The following is a 23,860-nucleotide window of genomic DNA, read 5'->3' as shown; positions in this document are numbered from 1 at the left end:
CCTCAACGCTACCCATTCCTCTTCTACTGTATTTCTTTCCCCCATTCCTGTCAATTGTTCCCTTATGCTCTGCCTGAAACTCTGTACAACCTCTGGTTCTTTCAGTTTATCCAGGTCCCATCTCCTTAAATTCCCACCTTTTTGCAGTTTCTTCAGTTTTAATCTACAGTTCATAACCAATAGATTGTGGTCAGAGTCCACATCTGCCCCTGGAAATGTCTTACAATTTAAAACCTGGTTCCTAAATCTCTGTCTTACTATTATATAATCAATCTGATACCTTTTGCCACTGCAGCATAGGTAAAGCAAAGCAAGGAGTAGACAACTAACAAACTGTTAGGAAACCAGCAGAAAATAAAACAAAGGCAGGCGCAAGCAGTTAGGAACCATTAAAGCTCTAAAGCAGAGCTAAGAGGAAATTCTGAGGAGACAGAAAAAGCCTACCCATAAATAAAAGATGTAAATTGTAAGCTCTAAATGTCACTGTAGCACATGTAAGTATCAAATATGCCATGAAAGTCCATTACTCGAACTTGAAATCGCAACCTGTGATGAAGACCAGACAGATTTAGGAGGAGATAGCCTGCACTGGAAGAGGAAGTAGTTTCACTTGATGGTGTGTTAGAGAAGCCACAAAAAGAAGTAGTAAATATTATTTGCAAGCTGGAATGATAGGCAAGGAAAAACCATTGTGGTAATACAAAATATAACACAGTTATATTCACAGGGGGATTTCCTTAGCAAAGTTACAAACAGTAGTGTTCCTGTGCAATTACAAAGATGAGTTGCCAGACAGATGGCCAGATGCACCCAAAATTACACATGCAGTCAAATTATTGGAAGACAAAGCTACAAGTCGGGGTGAGAAGCCAGAAACAGAAATGATAACTTACGCCAATTTTGAAGCTGCATTTTGAGCTGGGTATTGGTTCAAGAGTAAACAAGATAATACAGTAAGTTTGATTAATAATCAGCTATATAACTGAGTGCAAGGTGGCACTCACACTAAAATACTAGAGGGAGAGTTTAAGCAAAATCAATGCGTTGACATCCCCATATGAAGAATGCACTGTAGTACATTGGGTGATAAAACTGTTTGCCATCAAGCATACAAGAGAGATGATTTGAACCACCACTGAAACACATGATTAAGTGAGAAATATACTTGACCAATTAGAGGAACATAGTATGGGTATGTGTGACTTTTTTTTTTTTTTTTTTTTTTTTGCAACCAAAGAAGAGAGGAAAACAATGAAAATGGATCAGACAAAAGACAATTTTGGTACAGGAAACAAAACATCAGTGGCTTGGGAAGCCAGACACTGACCACAACAAACAGAGGTGGTGTCCAGATAAGCTAGAGCAACTGTTACATGGGTATCACAACCTTGAAGCAGGAGCATGTCACACTGTGACACATAGCCATTTTTTCCCTCTAGAGAAACATGGCTCAGATACAGTTACGCAGCTCTTTAGGCAGCACTTGCCTTTTCTCCCAATCCCAATATTGATAAAAGACTACAACCTTGGGTGGGTACCACAGTACTTGTGACCTGTCATTTAACATAACGAATATTGCTGCCTGTTTATCAATGCTATAAGCAATTCTTGGAACACCATTCCGTTCATTGGTGTAGCACATCAGACAGGCATGCAAATAGCATTTATGCTAGCACCCAACAATGTTCTCACTAGATAGCGAGGGGCACATAAATTGCAACTCACGGAAAATGTGACACCTCCAGCATTGGCACAAGTAGTGAAAGTATTCTGTGTGTGTGTGTGTGTGTGTGTGTGTGTGTGTGTGTGTGTGTGTGTGTGTGTGTGTGCATAGTCAAAAGATTTATCGTTCAATTATGGTCGTTAATACTTCCCTTTTTCATAGTTTCTTCCATTTGTTTTGCAGCAGACTTTTAAATTTTCAAGTGAACAGAATAACACTGAATGACCAAACTGTGACACATGGCAAACATGCTTTATCTGCGAAGTTTCTGATGATCAAATGTATTTTTTTGTAATTATTTTAACATTTTACATTGTGATGATGCAAATATTTACAGACATTTGCTAACTAAATAACGTTGATAACTGCAATAAAGTTACACAAATTCCAAACAGAATAATTTTACACCATCTTTAAATTAACACTTTAAATGTTTTTTCTATGTTTCCGAATATTTGAAATATTGTCTAGTCTCAGCCTGATTTAAAACACAAATAATGATTTTTGTGCTTGCATTTAAACACCGACTAAACCTTTTAATATACTTAATGTATGCTGTTTTTCATGTTCTATTATTGTGATTTGGAGTTAGGTCATATTAATAAGATTTGTGGATTTCTCTCTCTCTTTGTATTTCCCATATAATCTTGATCGTTGAGACAGATCTGATACTTCTTGAACAAAAGTAAATGTACCTCTGCAGCTGAGTGCTCAGCACATCTGACAGCATCCAGAGAACCCAGTTTCTATTACTGGTATTGCCAGGGATTTTTCCTTTGCTGGAAGACTGGAATGGGTCTACACAGAGCTTTGTGATGCCAATTCAGGCACTACTTGAATGAAAAGTCTAGAAAAATGATAATGGCCAGGACGGTGGAGTGCCAAATCTATATCCTTCCATGGCATTATATGACAGAGGATAACACAGTGGTTGACTGGCATCGCTGTTAGTGTGGGGGCATAAGCAAACCAAGCGCACTTACACTTGACCAACATGGCATAATTTTTTTTTCTGTCAATAGTTCTCTACAGGTTGTTGCATGGCCAGCAATACTCCGACATTGCCATGATGTGGAACAAAAATGTGGGAGAGTCAAGAACATAGTCTGCTTGGAGTGAGAGAGTGGGAAATGGATTCCTAGGACAGATGACAGATGTAATCAAATAGTGTTTCCTCAACATTTGACTTTTGATGAAGTTTTATGTTTCTGATGACATCATCTGTGTCCATAGCTTGAAATACTGAACATAATTATGGGTGGATAGAATTTTTTTGCAACTAAGGTTTTCACCAAAGTGCATTTTCATAAAGCCAACAAAGTGATTGTGAAGCAAACTTGGGATATTTACTACAAACTTTTATTACCATGAGTGATTTATTCAGGACAGCAAACCTATGCTACTTAATTTGAGACAACTAAGAAACTCATCTCTCTAATAATGAACTTTACCATAAAAAGACAGGACTGTGATATCAAATATAACTCAATTCTCGCTAATAGTATACACTTTCAATAGATGTTTAACCATGATTTAATTTAGAGCACAATAAATCCACAGATGTGAGCTCCGATACTTGTAAATCAGCACAATGCCTAAATTTTAATTAACTATAACAGTATCAATAATAGCTGGACACCTCTTAGTGGACATAATATGGGGCGTGTCCACCTTTGCTTTTATAATGGCCTGAACTCTGCTGGGAACACTTGAAATAAGACGTATAAATATATTTAGAGAAATGGTAGCCCATTCTTCCTCAGAGAGGGTAGAGATGTTGGTCAATGGGGTCTAAAGTGAAGATGATGTTCCATCTCATCCCAAACGTATTCCACTGGGTTCAGGCTGGGACTCTGTGAAGGCCAGTCCATTTCAAAAATTTCTTGTCCACGAACAACTGCCTCAAAAACACCGGTTTATGACAAGGTCCAACGACATGCTCCAGACTGTTTCTCTACAGCACGCAGTACACAATGCCGCAAAATATGTATATATTGATCTGCACTTAGAATTTTTTTGAGCGCAATAAGGCGATCACACCATAACCTGCCAATGTCATACCATCTCTTCCATACTTCACTGCTGGCACTAGATGATGGCATGTAATGTTCTACAAGTATTTGTCAAACCAAACGCCTTCCCTTGGAATGTCAAAGGGTCATTTCAAATCATTCACTTCTACACATCTACTGCCCAGTCGCATTGCTCTTTACACCACTTCAAGTGTCACTTAGCATTGACTATAGAAATTTGTGGCTTATGAGGAGCTGTTGGAACACTGTACCCCATTCTTTTAACACTTTCGAGACCAGGCACTTAGAAGAATATTGGGTCTAGAAAACCAGCCATTTATGTCGCTATTTAAAGCAGCACTGGCACATATGTAAATGATGTATCTTCACGACCAATACATACTAAAAAAGGGCCAATCTTCAAAATTTATTTTTCATATTTATTTTAGTTCTTTTATTGATTACAAATTTCAAAAATAAAGGTCACAGAAAGTATAATTTTCCTTCCAAAACTCCCAAAGAAGTGCAAGATGAGTTACTGAGCAATTTCGTCCTCTTGAGCTTATGAAATTTCTTGCTCACTCAACAAATGTGATGTATTTGCTGCAGAATTACAGTAAACTGTAAAACCTTATGAATAAAGACACGAAATTAAGTCAATACTATCATAATGACTCAGCCATTCATGACAGCAACTGTTACATTCACTAATGTTTCTTTCAAAATAATTCTAGAAACTGACAACAGAAGGCAATCCCGGAGCAGGTCGTCAGATATCTTTACTTTGTCCTCATACGAAATGAGTCCAGTTTTTGAACAATAGGTGGCTTGTGCATCGAGAAAATTGCGTCCGACCTATACTCCGCTGCAGCCTTTTTAACACACAGTTGCAAGCTGAGTTATGCTTAGACTTCCAAAATGTTCACTCCCTGCACATAGTCACTGAGCTAGCTAGACTGCTGGTAGCATGAGTGATTGCTACCACAGATTTTTTACAAGTTTGTTGCAACCACCCTTAGCAATGCTCGATGGTCTCTATCCGACAATACGTGGGGCCTGCCTGGTCTTGGTTTAGCTGTGGTCGTTCCTTTGCAATTTCACTTCAAAATCACGTCACCAACAGTCAACTTGGGCTACTTTAGAAGTGTTGAAATGCTCCTGATGGGCACCCAATGACTAATCCACATTCAAAGTTACTAAGCTTTCCTGACCCATTCCGCTGTTGCTGCTTCTCTACTGACAACACAATACTGCCCACCTCCTTTTACACTGGTACGCCTGCCTATTGTGTCATTTGGTGGCCAAATCCGCATTACATACTGGTATTCAGATACTTTTGATCATACAGTGTACTTATAGGGGACTTACACTGGGTTAGATCCTATTACATATTTAATACTGACCAGGTGCCAATGGTCAAGTTAGTTGTTATATGGTCTGTATCATTTCTTTAAGTACTATAACATCACAATGATTTATATTGAGGACAAGCTGCTTGCATGAAGCTTAGATAAAAACTGCATCTTCTGGTATTTTGTAAAAATTTCCTATTGGCACAACCTAAGATATTAAAAACTTGGATAATAGCATCTCATAAATGATTTTCCTTTTGATCATTATTTCTTGGTCAAGGCAGCAGCCTTTGTTCTGAAACATCATACTACAATATCAATATTGTTACATATGCTTATCACATGACCTCTCTGAAATAGCCTAGGTATAGAAGGAGCATATGGGAGGAGGAACAAATTTTGGCAGTAATGGCGTATATTGCCTCATTTACTTAAATCTGTGTACTGTGGCAATACAATGTTTGGCCAAAACATTGCGGACATCTGCTTATTAACATGCTGATCCACCACTGGAATGCAATACAGCTATGAGTTTGTAGGCATGGATTCAACAAGTCCTTGGTAGGTTTCTGGAGGTATGTGGCACTGAAGGTCTATGAAAGGTTATGCAATTCCTGTAAATTATGGGCAGTTAGTTTATGAGTGTGAAGCTGTTGCCTGTTAAGTGTCCCAGAAGTATTCCGTCAAGTTCAGATAAGGTGAATTTGGTGGTCAAGAAATCAATCCGAGCTCACTATCATGCTCCTCATGTATCATGATTCTGGCCTTGTGACATAAGACAGTTATCTTTCTGGAAGATGCTGTATCCACTGGGAAGGATATCAAACATGAAGGAATGCAGGTTGTCTGCAATAATGTTCACATAGCCCAAAGCTGTAAGGGTGGATTCAATTACTATAGTGGCATGCACATAATACGGCAGCAGCATGATGCGTTCTATGCACAAAGAGATGAAGAATACTTTTCAGCATCGCCAGTGTGTTCACAGGCTTTGTTCCACACCTCATGCTCCAGTTGTTGCCTACCCTGGTAACTGGCAACAAAGGTGTGAGTAACACACACACACACACACACACACACACACACACACACACTGTTCCTGCTTTTTGACTTATTAGCAGAATTTATATGTTCAGAAAACTATCACTATCACTTCTTAAGGCAGTATTTGTTCTGTTTACTCTATGCCACCCACACTGAATAATACAGTGGTTAGGTAACCTCAACAAATCTAAACTAACATAAAAATAGAGGCTAAATATTTCACACGCTCTCCTTGTGTGTGCTAAAGGCAGACACGGCATAATGATGCTATTGGATGAAGCATCATGTGGTACATTGCTTCTTCCCACTGCACATCGTCCCACCACCCAGGTTTATTATGTGCACACCACTATACCACAGGTCTCACCACAGGGGTTGAGATGGTTGGATGATACTGCCCCCAACGACCTGTGTCTGTGGGGCAGTGCATGTTTCGGGCAGCCATTCACTTGGATGACAACAAATTTGGACACTATCATCTACCTAATGTAACAAGGAATGTGATTCTCGAGGACCCCATGATCACTGCAATCATGATTGGTGAATTACTTAGTTAACAAATAGGGGACATTTGCTTCAGAGCCCCAACTGCTGAGTGGTGGGCTTTGAAACACTTGTGCCTGCGGCAGTACTGTACCCTGCTGTCGGATTTACCACATATTGCCACCCATCCTGCTTTACAGAGTGCGCAAACTTTCACTTTCTGTGATAAGTGTGTGTGTGTGTGTGTGTGTGTGTGTGTGTGTGTGTGTGTCCGTCCGTCCGTCCGTCCGTCCAATATCTTGTCACTTCCATGTGGTTTCATCATCCTTCAAACACTTTACAGAGATTCTCATGACAGCGTCACATGAACAGCAGAACAACTTTGCAGTTTTTGAGATGCTCATTGCTAGGCACCAGGTCAATGATGCTGATGTCAGTTTTTCCATTCATTTCTTCTCCATTTGTACATTTTTATTTTTTTATTTTGCCATGTCACTTGCCTGCAATGACACCAGGTACATACTGTCTCCTGATAGTCAGTAGTCACAACGTTTTGGCTCATCAGTGTATAGAGCCAGGTCTAAAGTCGGTACACTGTTATGGCATATAATACTGAGAGGTGAACAAACTGCTGACTACGTACCAGAATGTCCTGATGAGGACGGTATGAGGCCTAGAAGCTCTGGAGTAATCATCATTGTGTGCATTGTGTGATCCTCCTCTCCCACATTCTAGAACATAGCAAATTTATAGTCTGTAGACAGTTCGTACTAATGCAAGGACTTCAGACAACAATTAGGGCGAATAAGAAAGAAAAAGCAGATGAAGAAATGAGAAAGAAGAAAGACTTACCCGCTCTGACATGTGGCTATCAATATCTATTGTATCAGCCTGCTCCATAGCACGGAGAGTTTCAAACTTCACTTTCACATTTCCTTGTTCATCACAACCAACGCCAGAACTTTCTGAAAACAAAAGGTAAATTTATTTGAAGTATAAACAAAACATGCACATGTACAAATTAAGTTGGTTGCTTGACCATTTTTAAATATATTAATTTTTTTATGTGTGATTACCCTATAATTGAAAAGTTCAAAACAGCTTTTTTTAAATAATTTATCTTGCACCTTTACTGAGTGGCGGCCATTTTCATTTGTAAGCGCGCGACGATGTTTCAGTTTAAAGGCATGAGCAAAAATATGAATATCACTGCACTGGGTTAAGTTATATTAGAGAAGTGTCCTTTGTTAAATCTGAGCTCAAGAGGGTAGTTAATAAGCCAAAAACTGATTATTTTAGGACACTCCTCAGAGACATACTGGAGTGATGTTTACAGTGCTCATGGCAAGAATTAAAAATATAACAGTTTTGCTAATAAAGTGCTTGCTTTATTTGAACACTGTTTTCCCCCAAAACTAACCAAGGTTAGAGCAAAGTCTACAAAGAAGCCATGGATAACTCAAGGATTGGGGATAACTTGTAAAACAAAAAGAGAACTGTATCTGTCAATCCGAAACAATTCCGATGTTGATGCTATAGCACATTACAAGAGATACTGTAAAATATTAAAGACTGTAATACGGACATCAAAGCAAATATATTACAAGGAAAAGATAGTCGTACCAGATAACAAAATATAGACAATATGAGATATAGTGAAGGAGGAGACAGGTAGAACCAGACATGAAGAGGGACAAATAGCATTAAGAGTAAATGATACATTGGTTACAGATGTGTGTAGTGTTGCAGAACTTTTTGACAAACATTTTATAGCTGTTACTGAAAAGGTGGGTTTGTCAGGTTCTGTATATGCTGCTACGGAATGCCTCAGACCAGGCATTTCAAGTAACTTCCATAATATGAATTTGACCTTAACTACCTCAGCAGAAATAATGTCCACCATTAAATCTTGAAAATCAAAAACATTTAGTGGGTACGATGAAATATCAACAAAGTTAATTAAAGAATGTAATTCTGAGTTAAGTAACATATTAAGCTATCTGTGTAACCAGTCGTTTATCAGTGGAATATTTCCTGAAGGGTTGAAAATATGCTGAAGTCAAGCCACTGTTTAAGATGGGAGATAAAGAAATAGCATCAAATTTCCATCCAATTTCACTTTTGCCATTATTCTCAAAAATTTTAGAAAAAGTAATGTAAAATTGGCTTTATAGCCATCTTAACACAAATTACATACTGTCAAAGTCGCAGTTCGGATTTCTAAAGGGTTCTGATATTGAGAAGGCTATCTACACTTACAGTGATAATGTGCTTAATTCATTAGACAAAAAACTGCTGGCAACTGGTATATTTTGTGATCTGTCAAATGCATTTGACTGTGCAAATCACAATATCCTTTTAAGCAAATTAGAATATTATGGTGTAACAGGAAATTCTGCAAAATGGTTCAAATCTTACATCTCTGGCAGGATACAAAGTGTGTTATTAGGAAAGAGATATGTATTAAGCTATCAGGCATCATTCAACTGGGAACTAATTACATGTGGGGTCCCACAAGGTTCCATTTTCGGGCCCTTACTTTTTCTTGTGTATATCAATGATCTTTCATCAGTAACATTACCAGATGCCAAGTTCATTTTATATGCTGATGATACAAACATTGAAATAAATAGAAAATCAAGTGTAGTCTTAGAAAGTTCGGCTAATAAAATATTTATAGACATTTATCACTGGTTCCTAACCAATTCTTTGTCACTAAACTTTGAAAAAACACACTACATGAGGTTCAGTTCAGAACTTGAAAGGGGTGTCCCACAAGTATATGCCTAACATACGATGACAAGCAGATAGAAGAAACGGACAGGGTTAAATTCTTGGGATTACAGCTTGATAATAAATTCAACTGGGATGAACACACCACAGAACTGCTGAAGCGTCTTAACAAATCTCTATTTGCAATGCAAATTGTGCCAGACATAGGGGATATAAAAATGAAAAAGCTGGCATACTATGCTTACTTTCATTCCATAATGTCATATTTTTTTGGGTAATTCATCAAGCCAAGTTAAAGTTATCCGGGCATAATAATGTCCAGTAAGAGTTATAAGTGGTGTGAACTCAAGAACGTCCCGCAGAAGCTTGTTTAGGGAACTTGATAATAAATTCAACTGGGATGAACACAACACAGAACTGCTGAAGCGTCTTAACAAATCTCTATTTGCAATGCAAATTGTGCCAGACATAGGGGATATAAAAATGAAAAAGCTGGCATACTATGCTTACTTTCATTCCATAATGTCATATTTTTTTGGGTAATTCATCAAGCCAAGTTAAAGTTATCCGGGCATAATAACGTCCAGTAAGAGTTATAAGTGGTGTGAACTCAAGAACGTCCCGCAGAAGCTTGTTTAGGGAACTAGGGATACTAACTACTGTTTCGGATACTAACTACTGTTTCCCAATATATGTATTCCTTAATGAAATTTGTCATTAAAAATATATCACGTTTTCAAACCAACAGCTCAACTCATAGAATCAATACTAGAAATAAGAATAATCTTCACAAGGATTGAAAGTCACTTACTCTTGTACAAAAAGGTGTGCATTATTCAGCAACACACATTTTCAATAACTTGCCAGCAGCCATAAAAAGCTTAACAACCAATGAAATTCACTTTAAGAGAAGCCTAAAGGATTTATTGGTGGCCAACTCCTTCTACTCCATTGATGAATTTTTCCGTAGAACCAACTGATTTGTGTGTGTCTGTGTGTGTGTAAGTACAATCTAACTTCTGCACCATTTCAGTGCAGTAATGTGTTCATTGTAAATAAGTATTATAGTAGTTCTATTACATGTTTATTACCTTATAAAAAACACTTTTTTATTTTAAATTCAGTGCGTTAGTGTTTGTAAGACGATTCTTTCACATACTGTTCATTGGGGGGGGGGATTATTGTTTTTCTGCCATGTTCTACACCCTGGAGGACCTCCTCACTATGGATCAATTGGAATGAAAGTAGATGTAATCTAATCTCTACAACATTCCCTATTACACAAAATACCATAAATTCAAAAATAACCAGTCAAAATGACCTCCAAAGTTTGGTATCCAAATTTTCAAAAATACAATTTTTAGGTGCAAAAATAACAAACAAGGAGTGATTTATGAGTCTCTATTATTTGCTATAGTTCGTTATCATACACTACTAGCCTTATATGGAGCAACAACACTTACAAATGTTTCCTTAATTTTTTATGAACTTTTGAAATTTGAAAATTTGTAAAAATTTCAGCATTGATATCTGACTGTGAACAAAGATACGAATTTTTGAAAATGAGGAGATAATTTACATTACAACTGATTTTATGGCTGTTGCCTATTCATGTGTGATATTGGCAGGATATAATCAATTATTATTGAAGTAAGGTACTGACCTATATACAAAAAGTGGAAACATCACTGAAATTAACATTTATATTATTTTGACATACTTAAAATAATTATTTTCAATTAACATCCTACGAGATGCGACTGTTCCTAAACCTGGTGGTGAATGTTAAGAACACTTATTTCTTCAGACAGCTTCTGTGATACAGACTAAGACCTCCCAGTTGCTGTGGCAAGTTCAAGCATTGAAAGTTTCCTTAAAACATTTTTCATTGGTATCCAAACTTTGTCACTAGTAGATTTCTTGAATGATGTTCTTGGGCCCAGGATGGTAAAAGTGCACAAAAACATCATTGTTTTCCAAACTTATTCTTTCAACCTCTGTAAGCCACCACTGTCCACCATACACAACTGCCACTATGTCATTCAACGATAAAGACAGAGATGTAATTTTCCTGACACAATGATCCTCATAAATTTCAGTTTCAGATGTTACATAGCATTGAACTAAGTTTTCTGCAATGCCAAGGAATCTGTGGAAATGCCTTGCTCCTTTTATTGCTATACAGTTTTCAAATATGGTTTGAAGTGTTGTTTTCATATGCAGAACCACTTCTTCTTGCTTGATCAGAAAATAGGTAATGCCTTAAATACTATCCTTGCAAGACACATACATGTCCTGTACTGTGAGAATTTGGTCTGTGGTTTATCTTTGTAGGCTGGTTTTACTTACTTCACATTTTGTTGGATCTCCTACTCCATCACATGCATTTTTATCATGGCAAGATGCAAAAAAGTGCCATTCAGCCTCCAACCCAAAGTCTGTTTTGTGGTTGCACAGATTTGAAACATTCTTTTTGTTCTTATACTGACTACCACTTGCATCTGAAAAGTATATCAGCTTCTCAACCTTGGGAAAATTTTCTCTTATGTAATTTATTACATACTTTTGAAACATATGTACAGCCAAAGTGTTGTGCTTTAAGTAGTCGCTTAGAATGCAAATTGAAGAACTGCTAACTTCATCTTTCTCATTTTTAAAATAGAGAAGGCTGCACTGTTGCCTGGTCATTGACCCAGTGGTACACTTGTATTGTATCCTGAATCACAAATGTAAAATTGTCTGCAAAATCAGCTAGCACTATGCATTCAGTTCCATAAAGTTGTGCTTTTTTGTATGTCAAAACCTTACTTTGGGTTTTAGAAACATAGTGGTGACTTTTGAGGTTTTTGTAAGTTATCGATTAAAGATTCCAAGTATTCTTCCTGAGATTTAACCACTGTTATCATTTCTGCCCAGTCAGTTGTTTGAAGGTAATACTATCTGGCATTTCCTCATCATAATTGTGAAACAATTCAATAACGGTTTCCTTATCAGGGCATTTATTACATAAACTCATCATGCAGTCATAACTGTTAATGTCACAGATCATTAAATCTAGTAACTCTCTGTAGTTAAGATCACTGAGTTTTGCATCTGCGATCATTGACATTTTGATGATATAAACAAACACATTCAAGAGTGTATCCCTGAGGATCTAGCCAAAATACACCACTTAGGGTGAAAGTCACTAAATTTTAACCTACCAATTTTGCATTCAGGATGAGAATTTTTGAAAGCTACATAAAGTCCATTTAAATCTGACAGCACTAGTCCTTTCTGCTTTGTTACTTTAACTCCATTTATGACAACTCTTTTGCTATCTTTGCAACCTGGGCACATTCTACTGTTTTCATCATCCTCAAAAAATTGCTGGATCTTTTTAATTATTTCTTCACTTATACCTACTCCCTTCTTCTTTCCTAAAACTGGAGGAATGCCTTGTTCTTTCACTAATTTTTGGGTTAGTTTAACCGAATGATGAGAAATGTTCAATTCATGAACAATTTTTTCTCTTGACCATGAGTCAGGGAGCAAACTTCAAAATTTTTAACTCTTTCCTCTTTAGATGTCACTGAACATTTAATTTTTAATTTCTCTATTAAGCTCGAATATTCAGTGTCAGATGATGTTGGTGGTAGGTTTTCTTCTTCTTTCGAAATAATTTTGGTATCTGTATTATTAAAGCTCGATTCCAAGTCTTTTCTAATTTTGTCTGAAATTTGTTGTACCTTATTTTCAATAGCTGCTTTTTATTCTGCTACTTAATTTTATTGTTTTTGAAGCAGGAAATACCTCTAACTTAGACGAAGCAAAATCCAATATGCTAACAGCTTCCTCATTAGGAATATAAATGTCATTAACAAGGTTACATGATTCTGGTTCTGAATTCACAGCAAATATTTTTGAGTAACAATTTAGGCACAGGGAATTTCCAGGAATCACATTACGTTTCAGTTGGGAAGCTGTTTCACTCTCATATAACAAGGACAAATGTCCAAGTTTAATTTCCCTCAAACCTTTCGTAATGGGCTTTTTATGAACTTGAAGTGGATCTTCCAAAAATGTGGTTGTACTTCAGAATATATTTCTTCTCATGATACTCACACACTGATGTTACAGAAGAACTTACTCGAAATTTAAACGAAGTTTGTCGAACTTCATCAAAGTCATTGACATTTTAAATTTTTTTTTAAACTCAACTGTAAACTGTTTTGTGACACACTTCACTTGCTATCTGTCCAACAAAGCACTTGTTCATCCATGTTATTACATTCCAGTTAATCTCTCAAAATTAATTACAAATTACACACAGAACAAAGTGCATCACACATTCTACACTCGCCTTGAAGTATGTACATCCACTCTAACAGAGGTTTCAGAGCAGACTGACTATAAAAATGCCACACCCAGCAATAATGTACTTCTTTATTGACAATAAACCTAAACATAAATGGGCATTTTTATTACAATAGAACAAAAGCGAAAGCTCCTATTGTATAATATTGCATTATTAAAAATAAACTAAATGAATATTGGGTGATGGTGTTAACTAAATATATGTCACAATTAAATTTTATTACAATGAAACAATAAACCATTTAAATAGGCAACAGCCATAAGATCAGTTGTAATGTGAATATTTCCTCACTTTCAAAAACTCATATCTTTATACACAGTCAGATATCAATGTTGAAATTTTTACAGTATGTTGCTATCATATAGGTGTACAAACTGTGCAAAAATAATATTTTTATATTCAATCCCACCTGAGATAACTAACCCAAACTTTACTAAAAATGAAAATTTTCAAATTTCAAAAATTAATAAAATATTAAGGAAACATTTGTAATTGTTCTTGCTCTCTATGAGGCTAGTAGTGTATGATATTTAACTACAGGAAAAAATAGACTCTCATAAATCACTCCGTTTGTTATTTTTGAGCCTAAAAAGTGGATTTTTAAAAATTTGGATACCAAACTTTGGAGGTGATTTTGACTGGTTATTTTTGAATTTAGGGTATTTTGTGTAATAGACAATGAGACAATGTTGCAGAGGACACTTTTTAAAAAACAATCATGTGAATTGCGATGTTGTAACTTAACCCAGTGCAGAGATATTCAAATTTTTGCTAATGTCTCCTGACTGAAAAATCATTGCGCACCTACAAATAAGAATGGCCACCATCCAGTAAAGGTGAAAGATAAATTATTTTAAAAAACTGTTTTGAACTTCTCAAATATAGGGCAATCACATATAAAAAATATTTAAAAATGGTCAAGCAACCATCACTGGACCACTTCATATGGATTGACCCAGTATGTCACATACAACTGCATGTTACAACAATCTGACCTCCACAGCAACATAATAAATGTTTCCCCTAAATACATCTCTGTGCTTGTTTGACCAAAAAAAAAATGGTTTTTTTTTTGGTAAAAAAAAGTAATTCTTACTGTAATCCAGTGCAGTATCAAGTGATACTAAAATAAGAATCAGCTTAGTGTTACCAATGCAATTTCAAAATAACTATTACAGCCTACATTCATTATCTCATTTACACAATTGACAGTAATTTAAATCACATTTTTAAATTCTCATTAACAGCAATCACTTACTGAAATGAACTGATGGACCTAATGCCCATGTATCAACTGAACCAGTCATTTAAACTTCACTTGGGTGTTAGCGTTAGTTTGATTTGTGCTGCTGCTAATTACACAGTGGTGTGGTGCAGATAACACAAGTTTATGAATTATTTTATGATACGGCATTTATATGGAATGTAGAGCATCAGTGGTGCACTTCCTTGTAACATGGACTGTATCCACTAATTTCTCTTAAACATAGTTCTTGATAATGGCTGGCTGGAAATGAATATAGTCCTTTTAATGCTGTACCTTATGTCTACCAGTGTTTGCCCTTCAGCAAGCAAGAAAATAACTGCACATTCGTCCTACTTGGACGTATATGGCAATAACATTGCCATAGTTCACATTCCCGCTTTTACTGCACTCGCACACTTGCATAGGAAAGTGCCAAATGCTATCCTAATCCCTTGTTTACATGTTGGTGCTTACATGCTCATATCGGAGTGGAGCTCTGCTACATTGTAGCTATACTGCAGCAACGCCCTCAAATGGAAACTTTTGAATCACCCGTTATATTTTTATATATATTCTGGATTGGTGATATCAGATGTAAACAAGAAATTTTATTTATATAGTTCATTCACATTCTCTCTCTCTCTGTCTCTCTCTCTCTCTCTCTCTCACACACACACACACACACACACACACACACACACACACACATACACACACAAGGGGGGGGGGGGGGGGGCGGGATGGAAAGATTTTTCGGGGGATATGAGGTGAAATTTGTGTAAAACTTTAAGAAAGTTTTCGAGGGGAACATTTGCCTGAATATCCATACCTGGAAGGGCTTACTTTTCTACAGGGTCGATACAGTATGTATAATTTATGTAACTTTCATGGGGCAGGGCATTTATATGTTTTATTGATATTTTGGTTGAATTGGTAGGGCTTGTACATTTTTCTAGGGGCCGGTAGCTTTACTTACTATATTTGTCAACATGTAAAATGCACTTTTTCCCCTTCAAAAATATGCTCAAAAACTGGGTGTGTGTCTACAAAAATGATCATTTGTCAAGTAAAAGCAAGATCCACTGACAAAGGGATTGCCAACTTTACTGGATCATCTTGGTATTCAAGATTTATGAAGAGGTATCGGCTTTGTAGGTGGACCAAGACAAAAATAACACAGAAGTCGCAAGCCAAGTACAAAGAACAAATTGCTAAACTTCATTGCTTTGTTGTTAACACAAGGAAAAGAGAAACAACAGAGTCCCAAAACAGCAAAACTTTGAACTTTCACAAACTGGAAGCATGGATGACATTTCCCTAATCTTTAATGTGCCTTCTAATAGAACTGTGTATTCCAAGGACACAAAAAGAAATATTCTTAAAACTTCAGAGCATGGAAAGCCCCATTACACAGGTTTTTTTTTATCCTGCTGTGTTGATGGGAAAATATCGCTGCCACTTTGGACTTCTAAAAGAAAGATGCTTCCTAAGGAACGATTTACGAAAGGAGTAATGTCCACATACACCATACTGGCTGGATAGATGGGAGAGGAATGTGGTTGTGGATAGATAAAATTTGGACTAGGCGATCTGGAGGCCCACTGAAGAAGCCTGTATGTTAGTATGGGATCAGTTTCGTTCTCACTGAACAGAAGATGTTAAAAATAGGCTGAATGACTTGAAGACTCCATTAGCTGCAACTCAAAGAGGGCTAAGTAGTTTACTTCAACCATTACATGCGTGTATCGAAAGACCATTTAAGGGACTTACGAAGGAGAGGTGGAACAGATTTTGAAACCACACCATCAAGAAGGAAAAAAAGATCTAGCATTTATAAATTTGTGAGAGGGTCAAAGCTTCATGGCACTCCGTAAAAACTGAAACAATGGTTAAATTGTTTAAGAAGTGTGGATCAATAATCTGGCTCTGTGTGTGTGTGTGTGTGTGTGTGTGTGTGTGTGTATGTGTGTGTGTGTGTAGGGTGGGGGTGGGGGTGGGGGGGTGAGAATCCCAGGTTTTTCCCATTTAAAAATACACTCTCTTCTTGGTGAAAATGCACTATAACCTGGATGAAAGTACATTTTTCCACATTAAGTAACAATATGCTTTCCCTTGGAGCTGTAAAACATATCATCCCTTTCAGTAGTGCAGGTTTTATACACAAGCATAGGACTTCCTGGCACTCCCAGCCAAAAAACAACACATTCTGGAAAGACTTTTAATGTGAGACAACACGAACACTGCTTATTTTGGTATTACGAAAAGTATAAATATGAGTTTACCAAATACAGCATTGTAGTTTCTGAACATAGAACACCAAAATTTAAGAAGTGTGATGCCCATGTTATGATAAGGAAGCAGATGCCATAGCAGTGCCACGAGTAGCCTGATAATGAACTTCAAATTCGGGAAAAATATGGTCTGATAATATGTATTCTTGCTTTGCGAAATACCGTTACCAGATAATGTTTTTTTGTCAAGAAAAGCTAAGCTTTCACATGTAACACTGGTCGCCAAACCTTTTTTTTCCCCTCCCCCCCTCTCTTCATCGACTGTGTGGTAAGGCAGGATCCCAAGACCACAGCTTAAACTACAGCAGCTGAATATTTCTAACAAGAATGATTGTAAATTTCACTGCTGTGCTCTACACATTCCTTGCATTACCCTGCTGAATACACAGAAATGTCGATTATGGGTGAAATTGCTCAAGAACTCACCTTGCACTTTTTATGTAAGATACTTGTACTTTTTGCCATCACTACTGCATAATTTGTAGTCTCTGAAAGAACTAAAATAAATATGAAAAACTAACCTTGAAGATTCTTTTTTTTAAGGTGTGTGTTACCCTATAAGGTATATCAAACATGAATGGGCCAGTAAAATTTTAAATGATGGCATAAATGGCTGATCTTCTGAGCCTGAAATTTTTCTCTGTGTCTGGTCCTCATGTGCAAGTTTTGGAAAGAGTCAGATGCTCTATGATTTAAGAAATTCATTGCACATTCTCACATATAACATACTTCCTCTTGCGTAAGAGGAAATTTACTTTGGAAGTAACACTTCTCAAACCACAATTCATAATATATTCCCGAGACCTGTTGCAAATGTGAATTGTTGTAACATAATGCTCTTCAAAAGAAGTTTGTTGTTACAAAGTACTGCATAATCTTTGTCCTAAAGCCTTTGACACATTTTGCTGTCGGCAGATGCTTGTACGGGCACTGTATTTTGTTGGTGTAAATAATGCACTTTATGTCCAACCAAAGTTTTTTTTCCCCCCACATTTATATTTTATCGCTGCAGTATTATTTTGCAGTAGTGGGGTAAAGTCAAATTCTCTGTTAGAGTATCTGTTCTTTCCACTCAAAATTATAGAAATTTAATTGAAAATTAAAATAATGAAGAATTCCCAGAATCCTACAAAATTTCTGTGTATTTCCTGGATTTTTCCCCACATGAAAAAATCCCTGGATTCTTCACAGGGCGTATACACCCTGGTAATGCACTGGAAGCTGCAGAGGATAATTTATTGTATGGGGAGTCAGATTTTGACATGGCGGCTTCAAGTATTTCTTCCTTCAGCTCTGAGGGTGAATGTTGCAAATCTGAGGATGAAAATTGCAAGGTGAGAACTTTTTCCTATTTATATTGCGTAAATGTTTGATGTACACGTATGTATGTGTTATGATTATTTTGCAGCAGATATGTTACGTGATAAACCTTTTTCCATTAAAAAAAAAGCATCTTTAAAGTGGGGTGCATCTTTTATGCCAATGCATCTTATGCCCTGGGAAATACGGGGTGCATCTTTTATGCCAATGCATCTTATGCCCTGGGAAATACGGGGTGCATCTTTTATGCCAATGCATCTTATGCCCTGGGAAATACGATAAGTAGAGCTCATTCTTATTGCATACCAATGAGTAACTTTCTTGGATTATTCCAAGTTTCAAGTTGTCAACTCCTAGTACCCTAGACTTTTATTTGTAGTATGATCAAATAACCCTTTCTTCCAATCCCTTCCTTATGTTTTAATAGTGAGAACTGATCAGGTATTTCTGGTGACAGTATTATCACTCTACACAATAAACTTAATTAAGTTGACTATCAACAGGATTTAGAACTGGTTCACATGCTATTCTGGGAATAAATTACTCAAGTTGTGCCATTATATTGTACAATTACAGGGATTCACTTATGATGAACTTGAAGTTGCACATCAATTATAATTATGTAAAATTGTTAAACTTACATTGAAACAGATTTGTTTGAGCTCTTTCTTTAAATAGTTTGTGGATGTAGCAAACATGGCACTGCATATATAGAGGAAAACAAGTGTAATGCATGTAATAGTTCATGTAGTTATGTTCACTTGTTCATAGTGGCAGCAGATGAAAAGATGCAGAAACTTTGAGGGGTGAAAAACAGAACCTGAAATATGCATGAAGAACATCACACTAAAATTTCTGCCCCCTCAATGTTGTGACTAATGAGAAAATGTGTTGAATTATAGAATTACGTTATTCTGCAAACTCGTTTTACCTATGTACTGTAGACAACATTTTCCTTTGTTCGTATTTTTGTAACTTCTCTTTGAGATACTCGTTGGGCTGTGGGTGGCTTTGGGGACACAGCAGCTGATGGTACAATGTCAGAGCATATGGAGCAAAGAGACCTCATCGCCAACCGTAGCATCAAGGAATACACCAGATGGAAGACTCCGTCAACCCGGGTTAACAATGGAGAAGAAGAAAATTCTGAATTTGTAATTAGTCATTCTTTAGAAAAACGTCTCACTGTATTCTCTGGTGAGACATCATTGCTCGTGTATCCAAAGCTGGCAATAAATGAATTTGACAACACTAACTTCAGGTCTTCTGCTTTAAGTGCGCTGGATAAGTAACTATTTTGTTGAGTAGTATGGTTCAAGAAAGTACCACACAACTTGTCACTCACAGTTTAGATCATACAAATTCATGTGGCACACTTCCCCCCCCTTCAATCAATATCCACACTCTTCCACATACTGATGATGTGTCACCCTGACTATGCTAGGATTAAGGGTAACAGGTAACAGGTAAATTTCATATTTAAATAAATTCCAAACCGAATCACCACGCCACTGCCTCACGTAATTACTACCAGCAGATATTAAATTCTTCCATACAACGACTGGTCTCTGCCTTGGCAGGGCACAGTGACACATGGTTGCCAGATAGCAGGAGCTGTTTACCAGCAAGATGCCGTAGCCCTGCTAACAACCGATTTAACATTGTGGGCTACCAAAAAGCCTGTAATATACTGCAAGCAGTAATTGTAGCATATTATATGTAGGAACTGGAAGATCACAAAAACTGCCAACTCTGCCCAAGTCTGACACAAATTGCATGTAAACAGAACATGAGGAGTGACAAAATGTATTCGGTACTACATGTCAGTATGGATTAGCTCTGTTGAGAATAAGAAATTGCAAGAAATATGAAAACTACAGAGTCAGCAAAAACATGCAGAAAAATAGGCAGATGTGCAAAAAAACGTTTCTATGGCTTTTCAGTATTTAAAACTCTTGCTTGTGCTGGTTATACTGTATACTGTATCAAGTTCACAATTGGGCCCCAAAACCTGGAGACAGTGGTCATGTGTGCTTTTGTGAATGAGTGCTTTTTTCCTATTCTGAAAGAAGGACTTTTCTGCCGAGAAACTAAAATGTTATGCAGTCCTCTCCACTGTCTTTGTTTGCAACTCGGTGCCTCCTTCAGGTACATGGTGAGTAGCAATCTATCTTTTCATACTGCTTTTGGTTGGTTGGTTTAAAAGTTTATCGGTCTCTTGTTCCGTATAAAACAATGCTGTAATGGTGAGAATAAAACGAATGAGACTGACAACACACAACGGAATGAAAGGAAAAACCACAAGCGTGAAGGAAGGGCAACAAACACTTTAATGGACAAAAAGAGGACAAGAAAATGACAGAAACAGGTAGAAGAGATTAAAACGACAAAGCAGATTACCATGGCTGGCTGACCATGAGAATAAAAAGGAGAAGCCAGCTACTTTGCAACACATTAAAACCTCCACCCTAAAGGCACTAGGGTAGAGGACACAGAGGGACAAAGGACATGCGATGAAACTTAAATCAAATGATAAAACCCACCCTCATCAATAAAACTAAATCAGCCGATGAGGCTCTGTCAGCTAAAATTAGCAGCAACAAGTCCGGTAACCCAAGATTTCATTGCAGGGCAGTCAACAAGGGACATTGGACCAGAATACGGGCCACTGTCAACCGGGTGCCGCACTGACACTGAGGCGGGTCTTCATGGCGCAGAAGGTAGTCATGGGTCGCCCAAGCGTGGCCAATGCAGAGCCGACAGAGAACCACAGAGTCCCTACGAAAAGCCCGCATGGAGAACTTCCACACAGTCATAGTCTCCTTAATGGCACACAGTTTGTTGTGCATACTGAACCTGTGCCATTCCGTCTCGCAAAGCCGAAAAGCCTTGGGGCGTAAAAACAAATGCAGGTCAGTTATTGGAATGTCGATCTCTATAAGTGGTTTCTGTGTAGCCTGTTTGGCCAGCCTGTCAGCAAGTTCGTTGCCTGGGATTCCGACGTGACCTGGGGCCCAGACAAACACCAACAAACGACTGGACCATTCCAAGACATAGAGGGACTCCTGCATGGTCACTACCAAAGGATGACGAGGGTAGCACTGGTCGATAGCTTGCAGGCTGCTCAAGGAGTCAGTACACAGAAGAAACAACTCCCCAGGGCATCAACGGATGTGCTCAAGAGCACGAGATATAGCCACCAGCTCTGCAGTGAAAACACTGCAGCCATTGGGCAAGGAATGCTGTTCAATATGTCCACCACGGACATACACGAAGCCGATGTAACCGTCAGCCATTGAACCATCGGTGTAAACCACTTCGTGGCCTCGGTACATGTCACGAATCCAGAGGAAGCAGGCCAATCTGTTGGCCTCTGGAAAAGACTGTTCAGATGGCAGGGTTAAATGAGTCCTTAGGGCCATGTGAAAGTTCCAGGAAAAGCCGTGGCGTAGGTGTACACCATGGAGGTATACGTGTATGGACCTCAAGTATAGATGGTAAAGGCAAGGACACCAGTTTGGATAGAAGGGATCGGCTGTGAACTGCAATTGTAAGTCTTTTCCTGGGCCACCAACGCGTGAGAACCTTCAATGGAGGGACTCCAGCCTCCACCAGGACGCTGGTCACTGGACTTGTCCTAAAAGCTCCCGTCCCTAGTCGAACGCCACAGTGGTGCACTGGGTCGAGTAAATGCAACAGCGAGGGCGCCACTGAACCATAAACCAGACTCCCATAGTCAAGGCAAGTTTGAACAAGGGCTCTGTAGAGCTGCAGCAGCGTAGAGCGATCTGCACCCCAAACGGTGGTGCCCCGGCAGCGTAGGGCATTGAGGTGCCGCCAGCATTTCCGCTTAAGCTGAGGAAGGAGAGGTAGCCAAATCACCTGGGTGTCGAAAACCTGTCCTAAAAATCGATATGTCTCCACTACAGTGAGTGGATCATCATTAAGGTAAAGTTATGGTTCCGGATGAACGGTACGATGCCAACAGAAGTGCATAACTCGCAATTTTGCGGCCGAAAACTGGAAACCATGGGCTGCACCTTGTAAATGGCTCAGCAACACCAGTACTGGTGCAGCAGTACGAAATGCAGAAGTCGTCTGCATACAGGGAAGGTGAGACAGACAGCCCTACAGCTGCTGCTGCTAGACCGTTAATGGCCACTAAAAATAGAGATACACTCAATACAGAGCCCTGTGGGACCCCATTCTCCTGGATATGGGGGGGGGGGGGGGGGGGGGGGGGGGGGGGGGAAGGGACTATGGGAGGCACCAACACTGAAAGTACGAAGCAATAGGATATTCTGGATGAAAACCGGGAGCAGGCCTCGGAGTCCCCACTCGTATAATGTGGCAAGGATATGAAATCGCCAGGTAGTGTCATATGTTTTTCATAAATCAAAAAAGACAGTCAAGCTGTTGACCTCTGGGAAAGGCTGTTCAGATAGCAGACTCAAGGGACACAAGATTATCAGTGGTACAGCAACCCTGGCGGAAACCACCCTGGCACGGAGCCAGTAGGCCATGTGACTCCAGGACCCAACCAACCGCCAACACACCATACGTTCCAGCAGCTTACAAAGAACATTGGTGAGGCTGATGGGCTGCTAGCTATCCACATCAAGTGGATTTTTACCGGGTTTGAGCACCGGAATGATGGTGCTCTCCTGCCATTGCGATGAAAGACACCATCACACCAGATCCGGTTGAAGAGGACGACGAGATGTCGCTTGCAGTTGGACGAGAGATGTTTGATCATCTGACAATGGATCCAATCTGGCCCGGGAGCTGTGTTGGGGCAATGTGCAAGGGCGCTGAGGAGCTCACACTCTGTGAATGGGGCATTACAAGGTTCACAGTGGGCTGTAGTGAACGAGAGGACTTCCCTTTCCATCTGCCATTTAAGGATGTGAAAGGCTGGGGGGTAATTCTCCGATGCAGAGCCTCGAGCAAAGTACTCGGCAATCACATTTGCGTTGGTAGATAACATGCCACCGATGTTAATGCCAGGGACACCTGTTGGGGTCTGGTACCCAAAACACGTCTGATCTTTGTCCAGACTTGGGAAGGTGTCGTATGGCACCCAATGGTCGAGATGTATCTCTCTCAAGACTACTTTTACAGTCTTTTTATAAGCTGGTAAACGTGGGCACAGAGCCGTTTAAAGGCTATTAGGTGGTCCAGGGAAGGGTGCTGTTGATGTTGCTGAAGAGCTAGCCAACACTCTTCAATTGCCTCAATGACTTTTGGTGACCAGCAAGGTACTGACTTTCGCTGGGGGCACCCTAAAGACGAGGCATCG

At 38.6% G+C, this 23,860-nt stretch overlaps 1 protein-coding gene across 1 annotated transcript in view; it reads right to left on the bottom strand.

Annotated features, from left to right (window-relative positions):
* The window catches only part of LOC124789177 (protein bric-a-brac 1), a 261,959-nt gene that overhangs the window by 41,986 nt on the left and 196,113 nt on the right, over positions 1-23,860 (bottom strand). Inside the window, exons 6-7 of the mRNA XM_047256470.1 lie at positions 7,467-7,579; positions 7,258-7,345 (exon numbers count right to left, since the gene is read on the bottom strand). Coding sequence (XP_047112426.1) covers positions 7,258-7,345; positions 7,467-7,579 — 201 coding nt within the window. The remainder of the gene's footprint in view (positions 1-7,257; positions 7,346-7,466; positions 7,580-23,860) is intronic.

The sequence above is a fragment of the Schistocerca piceifrons genome, chromosome 3 (genome assembly GCF_021461385.2).
Source record: "Schistocerca piceifrons isolate TAMUIC-IGC-003096 chromosome 3, iqSchPice1.1, whole genome shotgun sequence".
Lineage (NCBI taxonomy): Eukaryota > Metazoa > Arthropoda > Insecta > Orthoptera > Acrididae > Schistocerca > Schistocerca piceifrons.
This window is presented reverse-complemented; position numbering and strand designations above follow the sequence as displayed.